This window comes from Dendronephthya gigantea, unplaced genomic scaffold (genome assembly GCF_004324835.1).
Source record: "Dendronephthya gigantea isolate DGI-Jeju-01 unplaced genomic scaffold, DenGig_1.0 000140F, whole genome shotgun sequence".
Lineage (NCBI taxonomy): Eukaryota > Metazoa > Cnidaria > Anthozoa > Malacalcyonacea > Nephtheidae > Dendronephthya > Dendronephthya gigantea.
The window spans coordinates 426,227-446,028 of NW_021163150.1; the positions used below are offsets into that span (position 1 = coordinate 426,227).

The 19,802-nt window shown below is 36.7% G+C and overlaps 1 protein-coding gene across 3 annotated transcripts in view; it reads right to left on the reverse strand.

The window, feature by feature from the left end:
* The window catches only part of LOC114536595, a 107,333-nt gene extending 87,882 nt beyond the window's left edge, over positions 1-19,451 (reverse strand). The window contains exons 1-8 of one of the 3 annotated variants that reach the window (XM_028557951.1): positions 19,380-19,451; positions 18,021-18,251; positions 12,144-12,221; positions 10,589-10,708; positions 9,796-9,868; positions 5,989-6,196; positions 4,940-5,102; positions 3,760-4,506 (exon numbers count right to left, since the gene is read on the reverse strand). In XM_028557951.1, coding sequence (XP_028413752.1) covers positions 4,962-5,102; positions 5,989-6,196; positions 9,796-9,868; positions 10,589-10,708; positions 12,144-12,221; positions 18,021-18,251; positions 19,380-19,413 — 885 coding nt within the window. In that variant the 5' untranslated portion in view covers positions 19,414-19,451 and the 3' untranslated portion in view covers positions 3,760-4,506; positions 4,940-4,961. Of the gene's footprint in view, positions 1-3,759; positions 4,507-4,935; positions 5,103-5,988; positions 6,197-9,795; positions 9,869-10,588; positions 10,709-12,143; positions 12,222-18,020; positions 18,252-19,379 lie in introns of those variants that run through there. The other 2 variants (XM_028557950.1, XM_028557952.1) reach the window with 2 other exon arrangements.
* Positions 19,452-19,802: the final 351 nt, after the last annotated feature.

Consider the following 19,802-nt stretch of genomic DNA (forward strand, 5'->3'; position numbering starts at 1 on the left):
TTGTTTGCAATCATGTAACAGGCATGCTAAACAAGCATGCCTGTTTTTGCCATACAATCAACCTCGTACTATATTTAGGCCCAAAAATTTCTCTGCATACCCGACAAAACGCTGCAATATCCTTTTTCTTACAACCGTGCTCGTCAAATAAATTCCTCAGATAATTATAAGTCATTGCAAACCACCAATAATCTGTATTAATAGTATTATATATTAATTGTGGCATGTTTTAAGTATATTTGGGTTTGTGTTCAAGTGATATATTTCATATTTTTGTCAAGACCAATCTTTGAAACTGGAAACTTTAAATCAATAAAAGACTGAACTTGCCTGCAACGAAGACGACAACTTCAGAAAAAGATTCTGTAAATGCTGAAACAGTGAATCTGTATTTTCCATCATAACGGCGATCAACATTCTGTAAAATTAATGTTGATGGTTTTTCTACTGCAATCTCAGGAAAGCTGACGAGTATCGTAGGGCTACCATCACTAAAGATTCGAGCGAGAGCCACTGAAACGAAAGTAGCGTTTGTACTCGTGAAATACCAAGCCCGATAAAATATAGAAGATATAGAATCATCAAATCTCCACACTATCTTTGCAGTTGATCCAGGTAGGAGAGTAAAAATGTTCCCACTTGATGGTGGATAGAGAACTCCTAAATATGATAATATTGCATTATTTATTTGATAATTTTGAAGTGTTTCATGACAACATAGTTAATTATGGTTACAGTGGTTTGACCGGGATATTCACAATATGGGAACTAAGCTAAGCATGCATATAGAAGTTTAAAGATGTTTTTATTTCACACCACAGAACTGAGATGTAAGCTTGAAAGTAGCAATTAAATTCCGAGAAGTTAAAAGCGGTCATTATTCGTAGCACCATGCTCTCTAACCCTAATGCCATCGATCATAACTAGAGACAAATAAGTAAATTAGCTTTTTGGCACATCACGTAAGTATTTAATACTGCAAAGCTTTCGGTCCGTTAACCCGGTGTCCCAGGAAATTTGCCCCCCCCTAAAATTTCGAAAACAAACATTAAATAAATAAATAAATACCCAAGTGGTAATTTCCTAAAACAACCTTTCCTATATGTATGTATAACCGCTAAGCATAATTTATAAGGTCGCCAAATTAAGAGTTTCTGGGGAGGACAAATCACGTATTGCACAGTTCGGAAATTTGGTCCCCCTCGATAACGTATACTTTATACTCTCAATATTATACAAATAATGAATGTTTATGAGTGCAATGGTAAAAATATTTTCACGAGGTGAAAGATGGAATGTTCCATTCAACGAGGCGATAGCCGAGTGGGCCATATTTGACACCGGGTCTTCATCAGTGCAATGAAGGTTAATGCTAAAGAAAAACTGATGAAGGCCCGGAGCTTTGCAGTATTAAATACTTACGTGGTGTACCTACCAGCTAATTTACTTATTGATGTCACCATGCAAACATACAAGAATATTATTCATTAGAGACAAATTAACGAAACGTTGACATGGAAACGTCAAACCTTGACATGGAGACAACACACAAATGAATCCAAACAAAATTAGAAAACCAAACCAAGTCATCATGAACACTAAACCTGCGAAGGAATAATAAAAAATGTCAGGAAATTAATATAAATGACCGTTTTTGTACAGGACTATATAAGCAGATAGAGGAACCGATCAGGGTTAATTATTTGGTTGAGTACTCGTATGTAGTATAGTTCAGATTTGTTTACAACCTTAAATTTAGAAACTAGATTACTGATACATCATTACCACCATGAATGATGCCTGAGATATTCAGTAGAGAAGACTATCGATACCTCATTAAGGTTGCAGTAAAATATCAGCCGTTTTAGTGAAGATCACAATAGCTATCAAGCTATCATATTACTTCAGTTATCATTTATGCGACCAATACGTACGACTTAAAGTCATGAATACTAATACTTTACAGCATTTTTGGTAATAATCCATTCCTGTAAAATCTTTCAGATCAGAACTGTCTCAAGGTATGCAACAGCGAACTTTCACCGCACAACACGAGAGCAAACAAATATGCAGGAATGTAAATTACATATACGAATTCTACCATGTAAGAAGCCATAACTTTGGATTATTATGAGACGATCTGTACTTGTTTTCAAAAATCACATACTTCTCACTTGGTTGTCGTTCATAAACTCCGCTGCACACGAGAGCTATCTTCTTTCGTCAAAGCTTTAAGTATTACCAGCTCGTATAACGTCTTTTGACACTGTTAGATTGAAGACACAGGAAATTATGAATTAATATACATCACAAATGTCCACAACACTATGTATATTTCTAGCATGCATGCATGGTATTGTTTACTATTAGTCGACCGTGCTTTTAAACTTAGCTCATAACCTTACCTTTGCTAAATTTTCGAATAACAATCACAATGACACTGTGTCAATCGTCCAACATTTGATAGGTAAATATAGTCAGACAACAGGTTATACACCTCACAGCCCCGGAAGCATTTCGGCAACGCGAAGCGATTTTCAGTTTCCGTATAAGTTTTCCAATTTCCATACGCTAAAAACTTTTATCCTATTATAATATCCTCGAGAGTTAATTAATTAACGATAGTACATTTTGGCTGCTTTGGTAACCATAGTTTCCAAAAATTGCTGTTAGAAGTAAACATATTTTTGAAAATTAAAACGAGTTTTTGTTCTTGTGCATGGTAATGAGGCTTTTAGCTTAGCACAAAAACGAAATTGTATTTATTTCCTCACTTTCAAAGCAACTCACAATATATAAACAAGCTCATTACCGATGTAGCAAGGTCATGGACATAACATCTAATTGGGAATTTGAAATATTGGGCGATACTGCTCAACTGTATAAGAATTAAAATCAATGATATACTCACAAATATCCGTTACTCTAATTGACCTTTCATCTCGTGTTTTAACACGACTCTGTCTTTGATCGTTGATGAGTCAAATCATCTGTGTCCCTTCGGTCTTGACACTCGGTTTCATACGTCGTATAATCATAAATTATAGGTGTGGTCGCTAGCGTTTGGACCGGGCATGAGCACGATATGAATTTTCAATGAGCCACAAGTTCGGTGAGTCCCATAATGAATTTACCTTGTCCAAGATTTCGGGCCATAAAATATTAAATGCACTCGCTATGTTGCTTTAATTATGATACCTTTATTGTAAGTAACGTTTGTTTTTTATTTTGTGGCAACTATTGCAGCTGGAACACAAAATTGATTCCGAGAAATCCTTTGATCTGTTGTTATGGGATATTTTTGGATAACTAAGTATTAACTCTTGGAACTCATCAACAGCCGGCTGTGCTAAACTCAAAAAAAGAAATTGTTTCTATGCTTTTTGTGCAATCAATGTAATTAATCAGGTTACAACATATTTTACATGTCATGCTGTGGTATACAGTATACTTAGAATATTGTGCGAATAATTAAAGACCATTATCATCCCTTAAATCTAATCATATATATCTAAGTTATTAACATAATTATATTATGCATGCAATCCCTGGATCTAAAATAGAAAGACGATAACTTACAAACGTTTTCTACCAAATTTCTCTTTGAAATCAGATTCAAGAATTTTGAGTTTCAAGTCAGAAGCTATGGATCACATGCAAACGCCTGACGGTGCTTTTAAAAGCAGCCCTGTTATTACTGTGATATCGTAGAAACTTTGATAGGGTAAACCCGTTATTTTTACCCGTTATTTAAGACAACCATGCAGCAATAGTGTTTGAGGCAAGGTGCTCAACCGGGAACTTAAACTGGTTGAAAAAAAGGCAAAAAGTTAGTAAGCTCTCGTCAATATATAAATCACAACCTATGGCGTGACACTAATAACTATACTTGTTATATAAAACTAACTATTAAAACAAATCGTGAATACACATATAGTAATATAACAGAAAAACGCTATTACGTATTCTCGTGTTCCTAAAATTCCGCAGTTTTTTAGACAGCACACCATTACGTATTGCCAAATACAGTGATATAATTATATCGAATCAAATTCTAAAAACTCTCTGTAGACATGCATGCAAATTGGCTCAAAAGATTGCCAAACCATAACAAAAAGCAGTTAAGTTGGAATTTCATCCATATACACTCAGCGACTAGCCGACTAGGTAGCTAGATTGGGAAACTGAAACCGCTTTAAAAGCTGCTGGCTTTGCCAATGTTGCAAAAACACAAGACATCGTGCAAAATTTCACACTTTGTATGAAGATCATAAAAAAAGAAAATCGTTTTTCCGATAAAAGTTGAATAAATATTTCCCGTAAATATTTCCCACCGCACGAATACCACGGTAGAATTTCCACCGCGGAAAACTACAAAATATTTGAGAAACTCTACTTTATTCTATGTTCATGCACTTAATAGGTGATTGGTAATCAATTACTTTAAGCTATAGAATGTTTAAAATCCACTTCTTATTATGTACATATCACTCGAATCAACTTCTCCTGTAAAATAGAAGACAAGTCAGTCGACTTGAAGTTATGATATTTGTTGATATATATAGCATATAGAACAAGGAATCAGAGTGTAAATTGTGTAAGTATAGTGTTGATATAGTACCATGCAAAAACAACCCTCTTTGCCTAAATATACGACTCATTCTACAAGAGTTATAAGAGTTGATGTCTTTCTACAGTAAGTGTCAGACAACCCATTTCAAAAGACGATATTGAGATTGACATGCAACCAGGGGGGGATCCTCATGTGTGAACGTAAACGTAATATCCGTGCATGTATAATACCCAGCTCTTCCCTGGTAACATTAAAAAATATTTCAAATGAAGATTTGTTGAATAATTTCATGTTTTAACAACTATAACTATAACTATCGAGATACGGTAGCGAGCTTAAATCGGGATGTTAAAATAACTCACTTAGTCTTTGCCATCCTCAGTTATGTTTATGCGTTATCTGCATTTGGTGTCTTCCCGGTCTGCATGAAGTCAATGCTCGCATACTCAGTTGGTGCATTTTTTGTTTCCGGTTGTTTTTTCTTCGACCCAGGCTTCCTCAATGCCTCAGAGTCCAGAGATGCATACAGCTGCAAAATAGGACGCTCTTGAGATAAGGGGAAAACCACAGTTAATAGAACTGATTGTCTAAGATTGTAATAAAACTGATTGTCTAAGATTGTAATATAGTGATGATATGATCTATATTGTCGGTAGGAACACATGCACAACTCTTTGTCCTATGCTTATATTGTACTGTGTATATCACATTAATGGGGTTGCATGCTCCTCGCCTAATGCTAGTAAAAATGGGTTCAGAAAGAGCGCAAATTTCAACGTCAAATCCAAATAATGGATTTAGCAGGAAGCTTCTCAATCAATTAATCAAGCAAGGTTTTGTAGAATCTACTTAACTGTCTACATACAGTCCAATTTTCAAACTGTTCCTGATTAAAGCCCCTGCATTGTTGTAAGTGATGATGAATTCTAAGGTTGATTATTATAACACATTGCAAGATTTCATATTATGATATGTTAATAAAGTTAGTAAATTGTAGTAAATACCTCCAACCTTCATTCAGGTGACAAACCTTATCTTACACTGTTGCACCACAATAGATTATCTGGTTCATTCTCTTTTTAAATCACCATTGCAAACAAGACTGTGGATAATGGCTGTGTGTATGTCTTAGTTAGGTGAACTCATATTGTTATGGTGCTACTATGAGTTATAAACCGGGCAAACTGAAAATTAGCCCCACCGTGGTCAAGCAAATTTTTCACTTTCATCACAATAAGAAACCGGAAATGCATACAAGGATAGTTTTAAAACTCAAAAAGTACATATAAATACATTTTTGAAGGACAACAGCACAAAACTAGCTGATGCAAAAAATCTTCTTTCCGGGTCATGCATTCCGGCAAAATGTATACTCGTCAACTCTTTGTGAAATCGTGTTTCTCCTCTTCACCTACCGTGTTCCCTTGTCTGTTTTCCTTATTTACCGAGGCATAAACGGGGGGGAGTGAGTCTCCAGCAGGCTTCTTCTTATCCTGCGAGCCTTCACCATCATCGGATTGTTTCACCGTATCGTAGGCGCCTGCATCCTCACCATGATCTTCCTCCAGTTCGTAGTGGTTTCTTATCACTCTTGAGCCATTCGGGTTCACGTCGGCATTTCCTCTAAGGTAGCACAAAAACAAAAATATATATAACGTTTTGTAACTATATTCGTACGATCACGTATATAGGAGTGCAATAATGAGAATTTTTGTATGAAACGAGAGAGAGACATGTCGATACTGCTCAAATAGTGGTGGAAGTGATCGTATAGCTAGCGTGTCAATACATAAGGAATATTACTTAATAATAGATTTTATTTACCGCCTTTGGCAAAGAATTACAGCGGTATTACATCAAAAATATTTTAAGAATTTACATCGATCGGTTCTATAAAATATATAAAAAATTTTCCTATATCTAAACTTGGGTATAAATACTCTATTTATATTTATAAAACTGCTTTATAGAAATGCATGCAAGTATGACTATTTTAGTTAATTAGTTTTTACTATGTACATTAAAATATTTCAGCCAGGCAGCTCTCGGTATAAAAGATTGTTTATGTCTATCTGTCGATGAAAAAAGCGCCGAAAGAGGGTTACAGCCTGTTCTTAGATTGTGTTCATTTGCATTTGTACTACAGATCAGTCTCTTGCATGGATGATTTTCTGAATTTAGTATATTTTCATACTCTTTACTTGTTAGATAGTTTCTTCTTGATGCAAGTGACTCGATTTTATTCCTTGGTAATCCAATAATATCTAAACAGCGGCTTTGTACTCTTTCGATGTCCTCCTTTAGGTAATCTGGTATGCCTGCCCAGATTGGCGCCCCATATTCCAGAATGGGTCTTATTTTTGTGCAATAGGTCATTAGTCCTATATCACTTGGAAGATTTGCTTTTCTACAAGCCCTCACAAAATAGATTTTTTTACTTGCCTTCTTAACGATATCTTGTACATGAGATTTCCATTTAAGGTCGTTTTGCATGGTAACCCCAAGAAGTTTGAATTTTTGTGACTCTTTCAATCGTTTTATTTCCTATACTTATACTTGGGGGAGCTGAACTTGATCTCGTAAATCCGATCCACATATCCTTTGTCTTACCGGTATTCAGCTGCATTTTATTCTGAGTAGCCCATTCTTCCAAGTAATTCACTACTTCCTGCATTTTACTATTTAATCCAGTAGAAACAAGTTCGTATTGGCTACAATCATCGGCATATTTACATGTGGATATTGAAAGTTCACTTGGGATACAATCTTCCATATCATTAATGTAAATGTTAAATAGCGTAGGTGAGATAACTGCTCCCTGCGGGACACCAGCTGGTACTGCTTCAACTCTGGAGAGAACATTTAGGACCTTAACTTGCAGTGTTCGGTTGGTCAAAAACTTTGACACCATAACCAGAATGACTTATTAATTCCCATATTTCCCAGTTTCGTTAGAAGAATTTCATGATCTACGAGATCAAACGCTTTTCGGAAATCTATAAACAATGCATGTACACCATCATATGGGCTACCTTGATCTGTGGCATCATACCAATCTTGAGTCATACTTGTCAGTGCACTCACTGTTGATCTACCCCTCGCAAATGCGTGCTGGTTAGTTTTAATTTTAAAATCAGCTTGGTTTAATCGTAATTGTATCTTCTCCAGGACTTTGGCCACTTGCGGTAAGACTGAAATCTGCCTGAAGTCGGTACTTAAATCCTCAGGGGTGTTTACTTTCGGAATGGGGGTGATCAGAGCATGTTTATAGGAGCTTGGATATTTGCATTGGAGGATACTAGCGCATATAATTTCATGAATACTCGGAGCTAATTCTTCGTGAAAACGCTTTAATACCCAAGCAGGAACCCCATCAGCACCGGATGCTTTCCTCGGATTTAAACGTTTTAGTATTGTCTTTACTTGTCCAATACTAGGTAAAGGCGGATCGCGATCTATAATTTCTACGTCCGCAGCCCTAGCTGCTAGTGAATTTGATTCTCGATTGGCCCAGGGGGCAATAAATGCATCGAGTAGTTTATTCGCCATTGACTCTAGTTCCATTTGTGTTGCATGTGTTGGTGTGGAAGAGGATTGTTTTTCGGCTCCACATAATGAGTAAATACACTTGAACCATTTCCTTGGATTTGAAGAGCGGGTAGAGCTTGCTTTAATCTCATAATACCTTTGTTTAGCATTTGAAATTAAATCAGCAACCTTGGCACAAAGTTTCCTGTATTCATTTTTATCTCCTTTAGTATATGCTTTTTGCCTTGCTCTAATTTGAGTCTTAATATAAGGTGTCATCCATTCTTTATCATTTGGGTGCATACGTATACATTTTTCCGGAGTATAAGTATCCAGCATATTTCCAATGATTTCATTGAAACATTGTACCTTATCATCCACATCATCCGCATTGTAGACATCCTCCCAATTTTCTAGATTGAGTGCAAGACCCAGTGCTCTTATGTTTCCAGGATGTAGATTTCTCACAGATCTTGTTGTTGCCTTACTTTGATTTCCCTGATTTGATGGTGTGAAAAGGATGCATTGGTGGTCAGATCGACCCAGCGGGGGAAGATGTTGCATTTTGTTGTAGAGTTTGGACATATTCGTAAGGAGTTGGTCCAGCGTATTTGAGCCACGAGTAGGGGCAAAAACTGCCTTCTGCAAATTGAACCTTTGACAAATTTGACTTGGGTTCAGATGATTAAAGTCTCCTGTAACTACTATGGCCGCTGATGGTCTATCCTTAAGTATGGAGTCGAGACATTTTGTTATATATTCCGTGAATTCTTTGGCTTCATTAGCAGACTTACTCGGGGGGAAATATACTTATATGATACTGTGGAATTGGTACTATACATGCAGCATAGTTTAGAATTAGAAAAAAAGCAGTCTGTGAAAGTCAGCGTCCTGATAAGAAAAGACCTGCCCATTGCTTTGATCAACTATTAAATGTATTTCTGATTTATATATAGTCAGTAAAAGTTCACAATAAGATGACTATCGTCCATTAAAATACTTTCAATTCGTGGTTTTACTGCATTGAATATGTGCTGGAGTTTATGTTGAGAAATACAAGAAACATATACAAAACTTAACTAATTTATTATTAAGTAGCCTATACACATTTGGCATGTAAGTAGAACCGATGCGATTGATTAAGAGTAAAGGCCATGTTACACGGTGCAATTTTTCTTGAGATATAAATGAGTGAAGAACAGTCTTCAAAATGTAAGTGTAAGAAACGCCATAAATTGTAATAAAGACAAAAGTTCGGTAGTTGCCAAATTTACATCTCTCAAAAGAAGAATTGCAATGCAAGTTGCAGGGAAAATTGCGCCGTGTAATGCCGGTTTTCCACTAGCGATATCTTTCGCGCGAAGCGACTTTATTCCTTTGTATTTGAGCAATTTGTTCTAGATGGTTGCATTTGAGAGCTCTCGAACAAAAGTAAAATGTCGATTCGCGCGAAAAATATCGCTAGTGGAAAATCGGCTTAACATGGCCTTAAAGGCGGTTTTCCACCAGGCTGAATTTTTCGATCAAACGAAACGGTCAAGAAAATCCGCCATAAGATTTGACAAAAGTTTCCGTAACAAAAAACTTACACACAATACAGATATACGCAATATACACAAATACAACGCAATACAGATATATATCATGTACAAAAATGACAATTACATAAAATTTTGAACAAAACGATTACCTACCTTTCGTCGTCTCCACAACAACATGACAATGCTGCACAAAAACATGACCATGCTGCACAACAACATAACCATGCTGCACAAGGATTTAAGATAAGATTATAAAAATATAAAATTTTATGAAATTATTAACCATCAAGGATCGATGGCGTACAGGAGGCGAAAGGACAATCAGGAGGGTTTAATGTTTACTACAGTACCGCCCATATTATATGGATATAGAAATACGAAATTTGGTTTAATTAACAAGTCGAAATTTTTTATCGTAGCAGCGGGGATTTCTCTTTTTCAGTAGATCCGACCATTACAGGAGTCATTCCGAAATCGGTAAACTCACCAAGTAAATCAAGAAATGGAAGAAAAAAGGGTAATAAAATTCTAGAGGCAAAGAATATTAGAATTCTAGAGATATTAAAAAGTTTGATTAGAGAAATGGATTATTTTTATAACTAATCCTAGCCTTTTTTTCCGTAACGTAACAGATAATTTTGCAAAAACGTAAATTTTAGGTAAAATACAGAAATATTTACTAGTGTGAGAAACTGCTTTTGACCGCTACATAAACCTTCACCGCTCGCATAACGATTATTTTAGTGAAGCAAGGAAACAATTAAATCAACTTTTAATGATAATGACGTCGGTGTAATGGATTTTTTAAAGCTATATAAAATTTATTTCGGTTTTACCGTTTTCGAGAAAGGGTCTACATTTTACAATATTTCATGCACTACCAAACTTATTAACTTACTTACAGTATTTCACTAGCGCTGCGTGGCCAAACAAATGAAAAACTTACTTCCTGTGCAACAGTAATATACCAGGAAACAAACAATCACGATGAACGCCAACCCACCAAGACTTAATCCCACAATGAGACCAGTATTGTTATCACTGACACTACCTGAGGTACCACCACCTTAGAAAAAACAAATAAAATTCCAAGAATTGAGAGGACAATTACTGCATGCCTAAAGCATAGGGGCACTAGCTACATTTCTTTTCTATAGTGTTCAGAACCAGGTAATCCCTTGAGCAGAAGTATTCAGAACAATGTGATATAGCTATTTATATATAAGAAATGATAAGATGTTCATGACGCAATTCACTTGTTTGAAATGACATTAACTGCAATCTGACATAACTATAAATTCGCTTCTTCGCTTATATATTAACTAGGTTATAACTAGGGATCCAAGGATAGTGCAAAGTTTTCATGCCCTGTAATACCTAAGCAACACGTTTTCCCAACATAAACATTTTGACTTATGCAAGTAAAAATATAATGAACTAGGTTAAACATTAATCAAAAGGAAATTATTCAAAGTACTCAAGTTACGTTAGCCGCGGATATTGTCACTATTAAATTATAATTTTAGTTGCCCATGTAAACCGGACGCGATTTTCTCAGTTTAGTCTCTTTTCTTCGTCAAACAACTGTGACTACATTCACTACATTTATATGATGGCAACAATTTATCGTCATTTCATAAGAATAGCCAAAATAGTTGCGTTGTAAATAATGTAAATAAACCGCGGTGCATATTATGTCTATGATGTGGATACTTCGACGCGTAGCTAAATCGATACAAAACAATATACATATAATCAATACTGTATACCGCCAAAATGATTTGATTACTGCACAAAGTCCGTTTTGTATAGTATCATTTATGTACTGTATGCAGAATACCAGGTATCGACTTGCTATATATCGACATAATATATATTCGTCATTCGTGTAAGAGATCTATCAATACATAAACAACACAACGTCGTTTCTTCCTAACCTATTAGCTCTATTTATGGAATAAACCTTCCAAATTATATTTGTGTCGAATTGAATGCTCGTAATTCATAACATAAGTTGATAAATTGCGTAGATTCTCAAAGAATTGCACGATTTTTACGCTCGGAATGTTTTGAAGCAATGCTCGTCGCTCCTCGTTTCTTTACATCGTGAATAATGTTGAAGCTCGACGGCACATGCGCAGTTGCGACGTATAGGAAAAAATCGGGTGTTCCGGGGGGAAATCTGCGCAAATCCCTTTGAAACAAAACCCAAACCGCGGAAAAGCAATGCTTTAAAATTTACAGTAACGGTCAAAATTCCTCAATATTTTGGTGAACTTAGCAAAAGGGATGTAGAGAATTAATAAATAAAGCAAGTTAAACTGATTTAAAAACTTTAAATTACTGATCATAAACAAAAAGGTACTATACGCATAAAAACACTCCGCCCCCCGGAGTTTACACTATGACTGACTGACTGTCTGACTGTCTGATGTGAATTTTCGCCACTCACCACAATACTGCAAAGTTTCACAGAATGTGAAAATGTCATTCTGCGTTACCTGGTGAAGTCGTGCTTGAGCTTGGTACTGTCCGTGTTGTTGTTGTCGATGGCGCGATTGATGGTGTTGGTTTTCCCACTATATGTCAAATGAAAAAAAAAGTTGTTATAGACTATATAGAAAAAAAAAGTTTTTTCAATCATAGATACAGTGTCTAAAAATGTGATCAACCTCGTTTCCAGGGTTTTTTGTTTTTTTGGGAACGAGGTTAAGATGTGATATGATTTGATCAATTTATTCTGGTTTTTTACACACTTTTTCATGTCTTAGAGTTTAACAGTCAGGTGAACATGCATATGCCACCGTCCTTAACACCACTGATGTTAAGGAAGCGTTGTTCGTAGCGGGTGTTTACATGAGTTCGGTTATCCAAGATTCAGCGAAACCTGAGATGATTTTGAGGCATTAAAATAAGTCTTTGTGAAACCAAACAAGCCTATTACTACGTTCGGGAGAGTGAAACGAAAATGACATTATTTGAGTTAATGACGTTATTTATTAGAGTACACTGTGTTGGGATGATCACATCACCGCCAGAATCATGCTATATATACTCATTTTATATATACTCATGTACATATACATATATACTCATTATATACTCATGTTATATATTCACATTCAATACCTCAAAATCATCTGAGACTTCGTTAATAAATCTCAGTTAACGGGGATCATTTTATTGCAGAATTTATTTTATAAACTTATTTTGCTTGTTAAACTATATAGTAGTGAGTAGTGTGATAAGTAGCATATATATAAGTTACATAATAAAATAAATAATAATAATAATAATAATAATAATGGTTTATTAACAGTACTTCCACAGAGTGGCTCTTCGCCTGTTAATTCTACTAATATACTATATCTAAAATTATATCTAGGGTATCTAAAATATGTATATTATATTTACACAGTTTATTAATTATAAAAAAAAAAAAAAAAAATAAAAATAAAATAGATTACCGTTCATGACTGTAATAGAAAATTTTTTACTTTGCTGCAAAATCTACCATACTCCTTAATGGAGCGAATGTCTGTTGGTAGTTTATTAAAAACTTTAGCAGCTTGATCTTGAAATGTTCCAAACGAATTGTTATTGGCCATTTCGAGTTTCGGAGCCGTTAATGACCTTAAACTATTAGTTGTATGCTGAGTCAATGATAAGTAATTTGGCCAGTTACTGTTATACAGTGCTTTATGAGCAAGTTTCAAAATACTATATTCAACTCTCTTGTCAACCGGAAGCCATTTAAGTTCGTTCAAGTCGTCTCTTTTAGCGTACTTTTTTAGTACAAATCCTGCGCAAGAATTTTGAACTTTTTGGAGACGTCTTATTTGATAATCAGGAAGTGGACTGTACACTGAATTGCAATAGTCAAGTTTAGACAAACTAAGCTTTCCACCAAATGCTTGCGAACGTGGTATGGTGCAAAATTTCGGAGTTTTCTAATCACGGACAGTGATGCGTAACATGATGACAAAACATTCGAGACTTGTTCCTCCCAGGTTAGGTTCTCATCCATGTAAACTCCCAATAGCTTTGTTTTTGAGACACGTTCTAACAAGACCCCTCTACAATTCATATCTGCACTATATTCTTGTAGTGAGTGCACTCGCGACATTTGCCTGGTCGAAAACATCATCCACTTGGTCTTTCTTATAGGGTTTAAAGCCAGATTTAAGTCAACTGAATAATTATTCAGTCTAGACACGGCTTCATTCATCTCAGATACACATTCCCCTAATGCTTGTGTTCTCGAATGAAGTAAAAGTGTCGTATCATCTGCGTACTGATGGCAGGGACACTTGATGCTGATTGTAATCCGACACATAGATGTTAAAATAAGGGGTCCCAATATCGATCCTTGAGGGACTCCAAAATTGGTTACAAGTTTATTCGATAACCTATCGTCGATTTGAACGAAATGTTGACGGCTAGTCAAATAATTTAATGTCCACTCAAGAAATTTCTTCGAAAAGCCCATAGAATGCATTTTTAGTATAACAGTTTTGAAGTTAATTGTGTCAAATGCTTTCGAATAGTCTGCCTGTACCATTAGTGTCACCTCGCCTCGTCTCATAGATCGAACAATGTCATCCCTTATACCAAGAAGAGCTGTCACGGTCGAATGTCCTTTGCGGTATCCTGACATGCTTTCAGCGAAAATTGCTAGTTCATCAATAAATCCGGTTACTTGGTGAAGTACTAATTTTTCAAACACCTTAGATAACACCGGAAGGATTGACACGGGGCGGTAGTCTTGATTGCTCTTGGGATGGTCCACTTTGGGTATCGGCGATATACGTGCAATTTTCCACGCTGTCGGGAAATAGGATGACTGAATACAGATATTAATTATATGAGTCAATGGACCTGCTAAATGATCAGCAACAGGTTTTAGAAATTTCACCGGAATCTGATCAGGGCCCGTAGAACAGTCTGTTCTTAAATGTTGCACTTCTCGGAGAACCTCGGCCTGTGAAACTTCACGCAACTTGAAAATGCGGTCTTCGGGATCAGACAGACTTTCGACCATCTTAAACAAATTCTCATGACTATCCACTATCGATTCGCCTAAGGTCCGCCATGCAGTGGTATTAAAAAATTCATTCAAATCACTTGGGTCGGCTCTAAGAGTCTTAGAGCTTGGATTGAGCACACGATAAATGGTTTTCCAAATCTCTTTTGGGCGTTTCGAAGAAAGTGCTTTGTTCAAGAAAGTTCTCTTTGCTTTATGAATGACTGCCTTTAACTGGTTTCGTACAGACCTAAAGGCATCCCAATCTTCATTATCACCAGTAGCATGTGCTTTCATTCGTAAATGGTTTCGGTCTTGCTGCAGATTTCTAATTTCCGGATCAGCCAACCAAGGCGCAGGAGGGCGTGTCACTCTTACCCGTCGTAACGGTGCATGTCTATCGATACATTCAGAAACCAACGTGTTAAACACCTCTACCTTATCGTCTGGGGAGTCAAGTCCATACATAACATGCAGTGGAAGGGTAGCGAAATCCTGCTTATATGATTCCTCATCAAAGTGTTTCTCATTACGTATGTACTTATGTCGTGGAGCAAATCTAGTGACACGCACGTTTATGGTGGCGTACGGGGCATCATGATCGCTCACAGATGGGCATGGCAACACATCTGAGTGCATTATCTTCGTTGGATTATTAGATATTAAATGGTCTATCAGCGACTGTGATGTACGGGTTATCCGGGTAGGCTTCGTTACGTGATTTGTTAAATTTAGTCCTTTAAGTATATCCATATATTGTCGCGTAACGGAGTTAGATTTATCAAGTAGATTTATATTCATGTCTCCTGTTACTATTAAAAGTCCATCCCACGTACTCACAATGGTGGATAACAGATCCTCAAATCGTTCTAGCCAGGCATGTAAATCCATAATTAGGTCAGATCGGTAAAAAGTACCAACTAGAAGTTTACTGTTTTTGTTTCTACCCGGAAATTCCAGCCACATATGTTCGAAATCGGGCTGTAATCTCTCGAGATCCAATCGCCTCTTGGACTGAACATTTTCACGGATATAGGCCCCAACACCCCCTCCTTTACCTTGTTGTCGGTTTCGATAGGTAAATGTGAATCCTGGAATTGATACATGTTGGAGCAGCAGTGCCAGTGGATTGTCTCTTAACCAAGTTTCCGATAGGGTCACAATATCAAATGGATAATCATCGAGTAAGAGTACAAATTCGTCAAATGTGGAAGTCATGCACTGCGTGTTTAAGTGCATGAAAGACAGATGAGAATTGCTTGTTGTAAGAGCCGCACGGTGAGGACATTGGTCAATAAATTGACAATGTTCTGTAGAAGTCTTCCCGACTTCATCAATGCATCTAACTGTGTGAAACGGTAACTCTGACATCAGGCACTTAGCACACGTCCAACTTGTGACAAACGACTTGAGAGTCTTGACAGATGTACATTTGAGATGACACGATCCAAAACATGTTACGCAAATGATTTTCTTTTGATTAGATCTAATTGTTTTTTCACATTGTTCACATTTGGATTTCATATTGTTGCTTTTGTCTGGACCTGGATTTACAGAAATATCGCCTCCTTGTAAAAGTATTTGCCGAGCTGCGTTTGAGTGTGGATAATAACTAATAAAAGCTCGCGACCGCTTAGCTCTTGTATGCTGAAAACGCTTATTGGGCAATAGATTAAACAGTGTCATCGGATAAGTTACTCGAATTCCTTCATTGTAAGACAAACGGTTCGATTGTATGGTTCGATAACCACGACCACTCGCACTACCGTCGACTGATAACATATAACACATTAGTTGTTGTTTAGTGAAGTTCTCCATGTCACCAACAGGAGTTCCAAGACTAATCACTTTCACCGGTTTCTCACATTGTATGGTAAACTTTTTATTTCCGAAGTCCTTAAGCCACAGTGATAAGCAATCTTGGAGTCCAGATAAATAATTCGCTTCACTGGTTTTGTCGCTTTGCCTTTGACTTTGAGCAACACACAAAAATTTCTCAAATTTCGCATCATTTACAATAAAAATTGCTGTTCCAACCACACTACGTTCATTCTTATTTACTCCCTCACATTTCTGCGCCGAGAAAAGAGCCGATAAGTTGCAATTAAGAATAAAAAATATCCAAATGACGCGGAGCGTAAAATTTCGTGCCGACCACATGCTGGTTCAATGCGAATCAATATGTGTATTTTAATCTATCCGCTTCTGTAAATTTAATCGGTGGATTTCCTCGTATGGGATTTTATGTCGCATTTGTGCTCCTACCGCTTGGACACTGTTCAATAAAGTATTTAAATAAATTATCTTTAGGCCGACTGTCGGCGACACATGAGAACCTGGCGTACGTATTGTTAAAGGCCTGTGACTAAGAAAATTTGTACAAAATAACAAATAACAAAATAATAATGTTAAACTAGTGAGTAGTGTATCAGTTGCATAATTGTATTTTATATATCTATCCGCTTCTGGTCGCTGCTGTAAATCTAATCGGTGGATTTCCTCGTATGGGATTTTACGTCGCATTTGTGCTCCTATACCGCTTGGACACTACCTAATAAAGTATTTGAATAAACTATAATCTTTAGGCCGCCATGTTTCGCCGACAGTCGGCGATGTATTGTTGAAGGCCGGTGACTAAAAAAAATTTGAACAAAATAACGATGCACTTTATTCTCCAGTGATCGCGACAATAGTCATCGCCGACTGTCGGCGACCGATGAGAACCATGGGCTTTTTAAAGTCTTTTATGTTGATTGTGTTTTACCCTTTATGAAATACTAGGCCTTGCTACGAACATTATATGCGATAAAACAGAACTGCCTATAATGAACAGTATATATAACTGTGGTAACTAAATTGAGGGCCGGCGGTTTATAAATCTCTTCACTATCCGTTGTTTCTAGTTACTTATATACAAGTTAACTTTCACACTAATTTGTTTTAAACTTCAACTACTTTTTAAACAACCAAACCCTGCTATTATATACACCCAGGGTTGCAAAAAAGCTGCGGGTACCACCTGGAGGAAGGTTTGCTTTGAATGAGGTTTGTGAGGAAAGTTGAACACTCTATCAAATAGAGTGTGCATGCATGTATCAAAAAAACAAATATTTCTTTATGCTGCATGGTTGCCACTTGACTTAGTGATGTAACGTCATTTTGAGGAAGGTTTTCAAAACTTGAGATCCTACCGGAGGAAGGTTGAGCTCTTTTTGAAAACTCTGTATACACCATGCATAATTTAATCAGATTGGTTGGATCCGCATTATCAGATCCACATGATCCGCAGAGGTTCCAATGCAGCGTATATTTGAGTGCCTTATGAGAGATAGAGGCATCTAGAATATATACTTACTATTGGCATCTAAGAATTTGACAGTTGAAAGTTCTCCCAATAATCCATTAATTGCTGTGCAATTGTATAATCCAGGATGAGTCCCGTTCACCGTTGAAATGGTATACGACATGTTTCTAGCGACTTTAGTGCCGTTATGGTATATTGTGTAGTCCTGTAAACGAGGACCACTTGATGTACATGTTATGGTAACGCTGCCATTGTTTGGGAAATAGAAGTTAACCTCAACATCTAAAGAAAAAGAGAAAAATATCTCTCAAGATAAAAATGAGAATATTGCATGAAAGAGCAAAAATTACGCTAGGGAACAAGTTGCACACCTCTTGGTCAAATTCTAAACTCCAACAGAGTTCAATAAACAGAAAAACAATTCTGGCGTTAACTCCGGCGCACGTGCCAGTCTTCAATACAGAGCTTCTGAACATAAACAATACAGTTCGCGTATTGTTTCGCATACATGTTCGCATTTAGATGCCTTGCGAACCTAAATGTTCGATCGCGAAATTCAGAAGCACATCGCAGTATAGAAGTTCAATTGTTCAAAAATGTAAATAAACCGCATGATACATTCGCTTCGTCTTACACTTTGCCTTGGGAATTCGCGCTTATATAGTTGTATTAAATCTTCGATCCTGTGCAAACTACGCGACGTGTCAACGCGCCCATACACGACCACATCATCTTGTTAAACGGCGAAATAGCAGCGATATTATTAAAATAGGACCGGGTCTACATGTATTAAATACATTCTTACCCCAATTCAATCTAAACTTAATCGAACAGCATGAGAAGAACGGTTTATTTGTTCCTCTTGGAGGAATTGCCGTATCATACGAGCGAAATCGAATCGCGCATTGGAAAATTAGCGAAAGCTGTGCACCACAACTCTTGGGAGATACGACTGGGACGTAGATAAATACGGTCACATACACATTTCAAATACTAGTATATTTCGCGCCATTACAGACTTGCGACGACGAAAAATAAAAAAAAAACAAAAAACAAAAACAAACAAAACCGGGGCGAATTTTCAACTCCGTCGCTGACGCCGGAGTAATAATACAATTACTTTAACTGATAATGGATTAACTGTATCCCATGCCGCATGGATCTCGTGACTAAGTTGGTACAGCGTATAGCAAAGATGGTATGTATGTAGGTTTTTAGAGTTTTAAAACTTTCTATTTTTTTCTTAAGTATAGCTGAACACTGCACTTTACTAAAGATCTGGAACTGGGTTTGTAAATAAAAGGTCTTTAACCGTAACCAACATTGTGGTTGGACGGATATAACTATTTGAATAATTTAGTCACTGAAGGCCAACTGACGCTGGTCTGAACAAATTAATAATATACTTACAATGAACTGTTATTGTGGTTAACTTTTTAGCCATTGCTGACGAGTGACTCTTGCCTACACACGTGTAATTTCCACCATCAGCCCTTGTAATATTAGGGCGGTTCAACGTGTTTTCCTCCCTTCGTATTTTACCAGTTAGGACACTATTTTTAAGCCAAGTACAATTTGCTGGAGGGTTGCCACCTTTACACTCACAATTACACGTGACGTCAACGCCTTCATTTACGGCCATGGCACTGGGGCAATCTGTTGTCACATTTGGTGTAACTGAAAAATGAAATCGTGAAGAAAAAAGATGAAACTTAAAAGCACACAAGCAATGCGCCTAAAAATAGGAAGATAACAAATTCGGATTTGCAATGATTTGATTGTTTTGTGTGTTAGATGCGGGTGGATCAGGGTTTAAGTTATTATTACTCATAT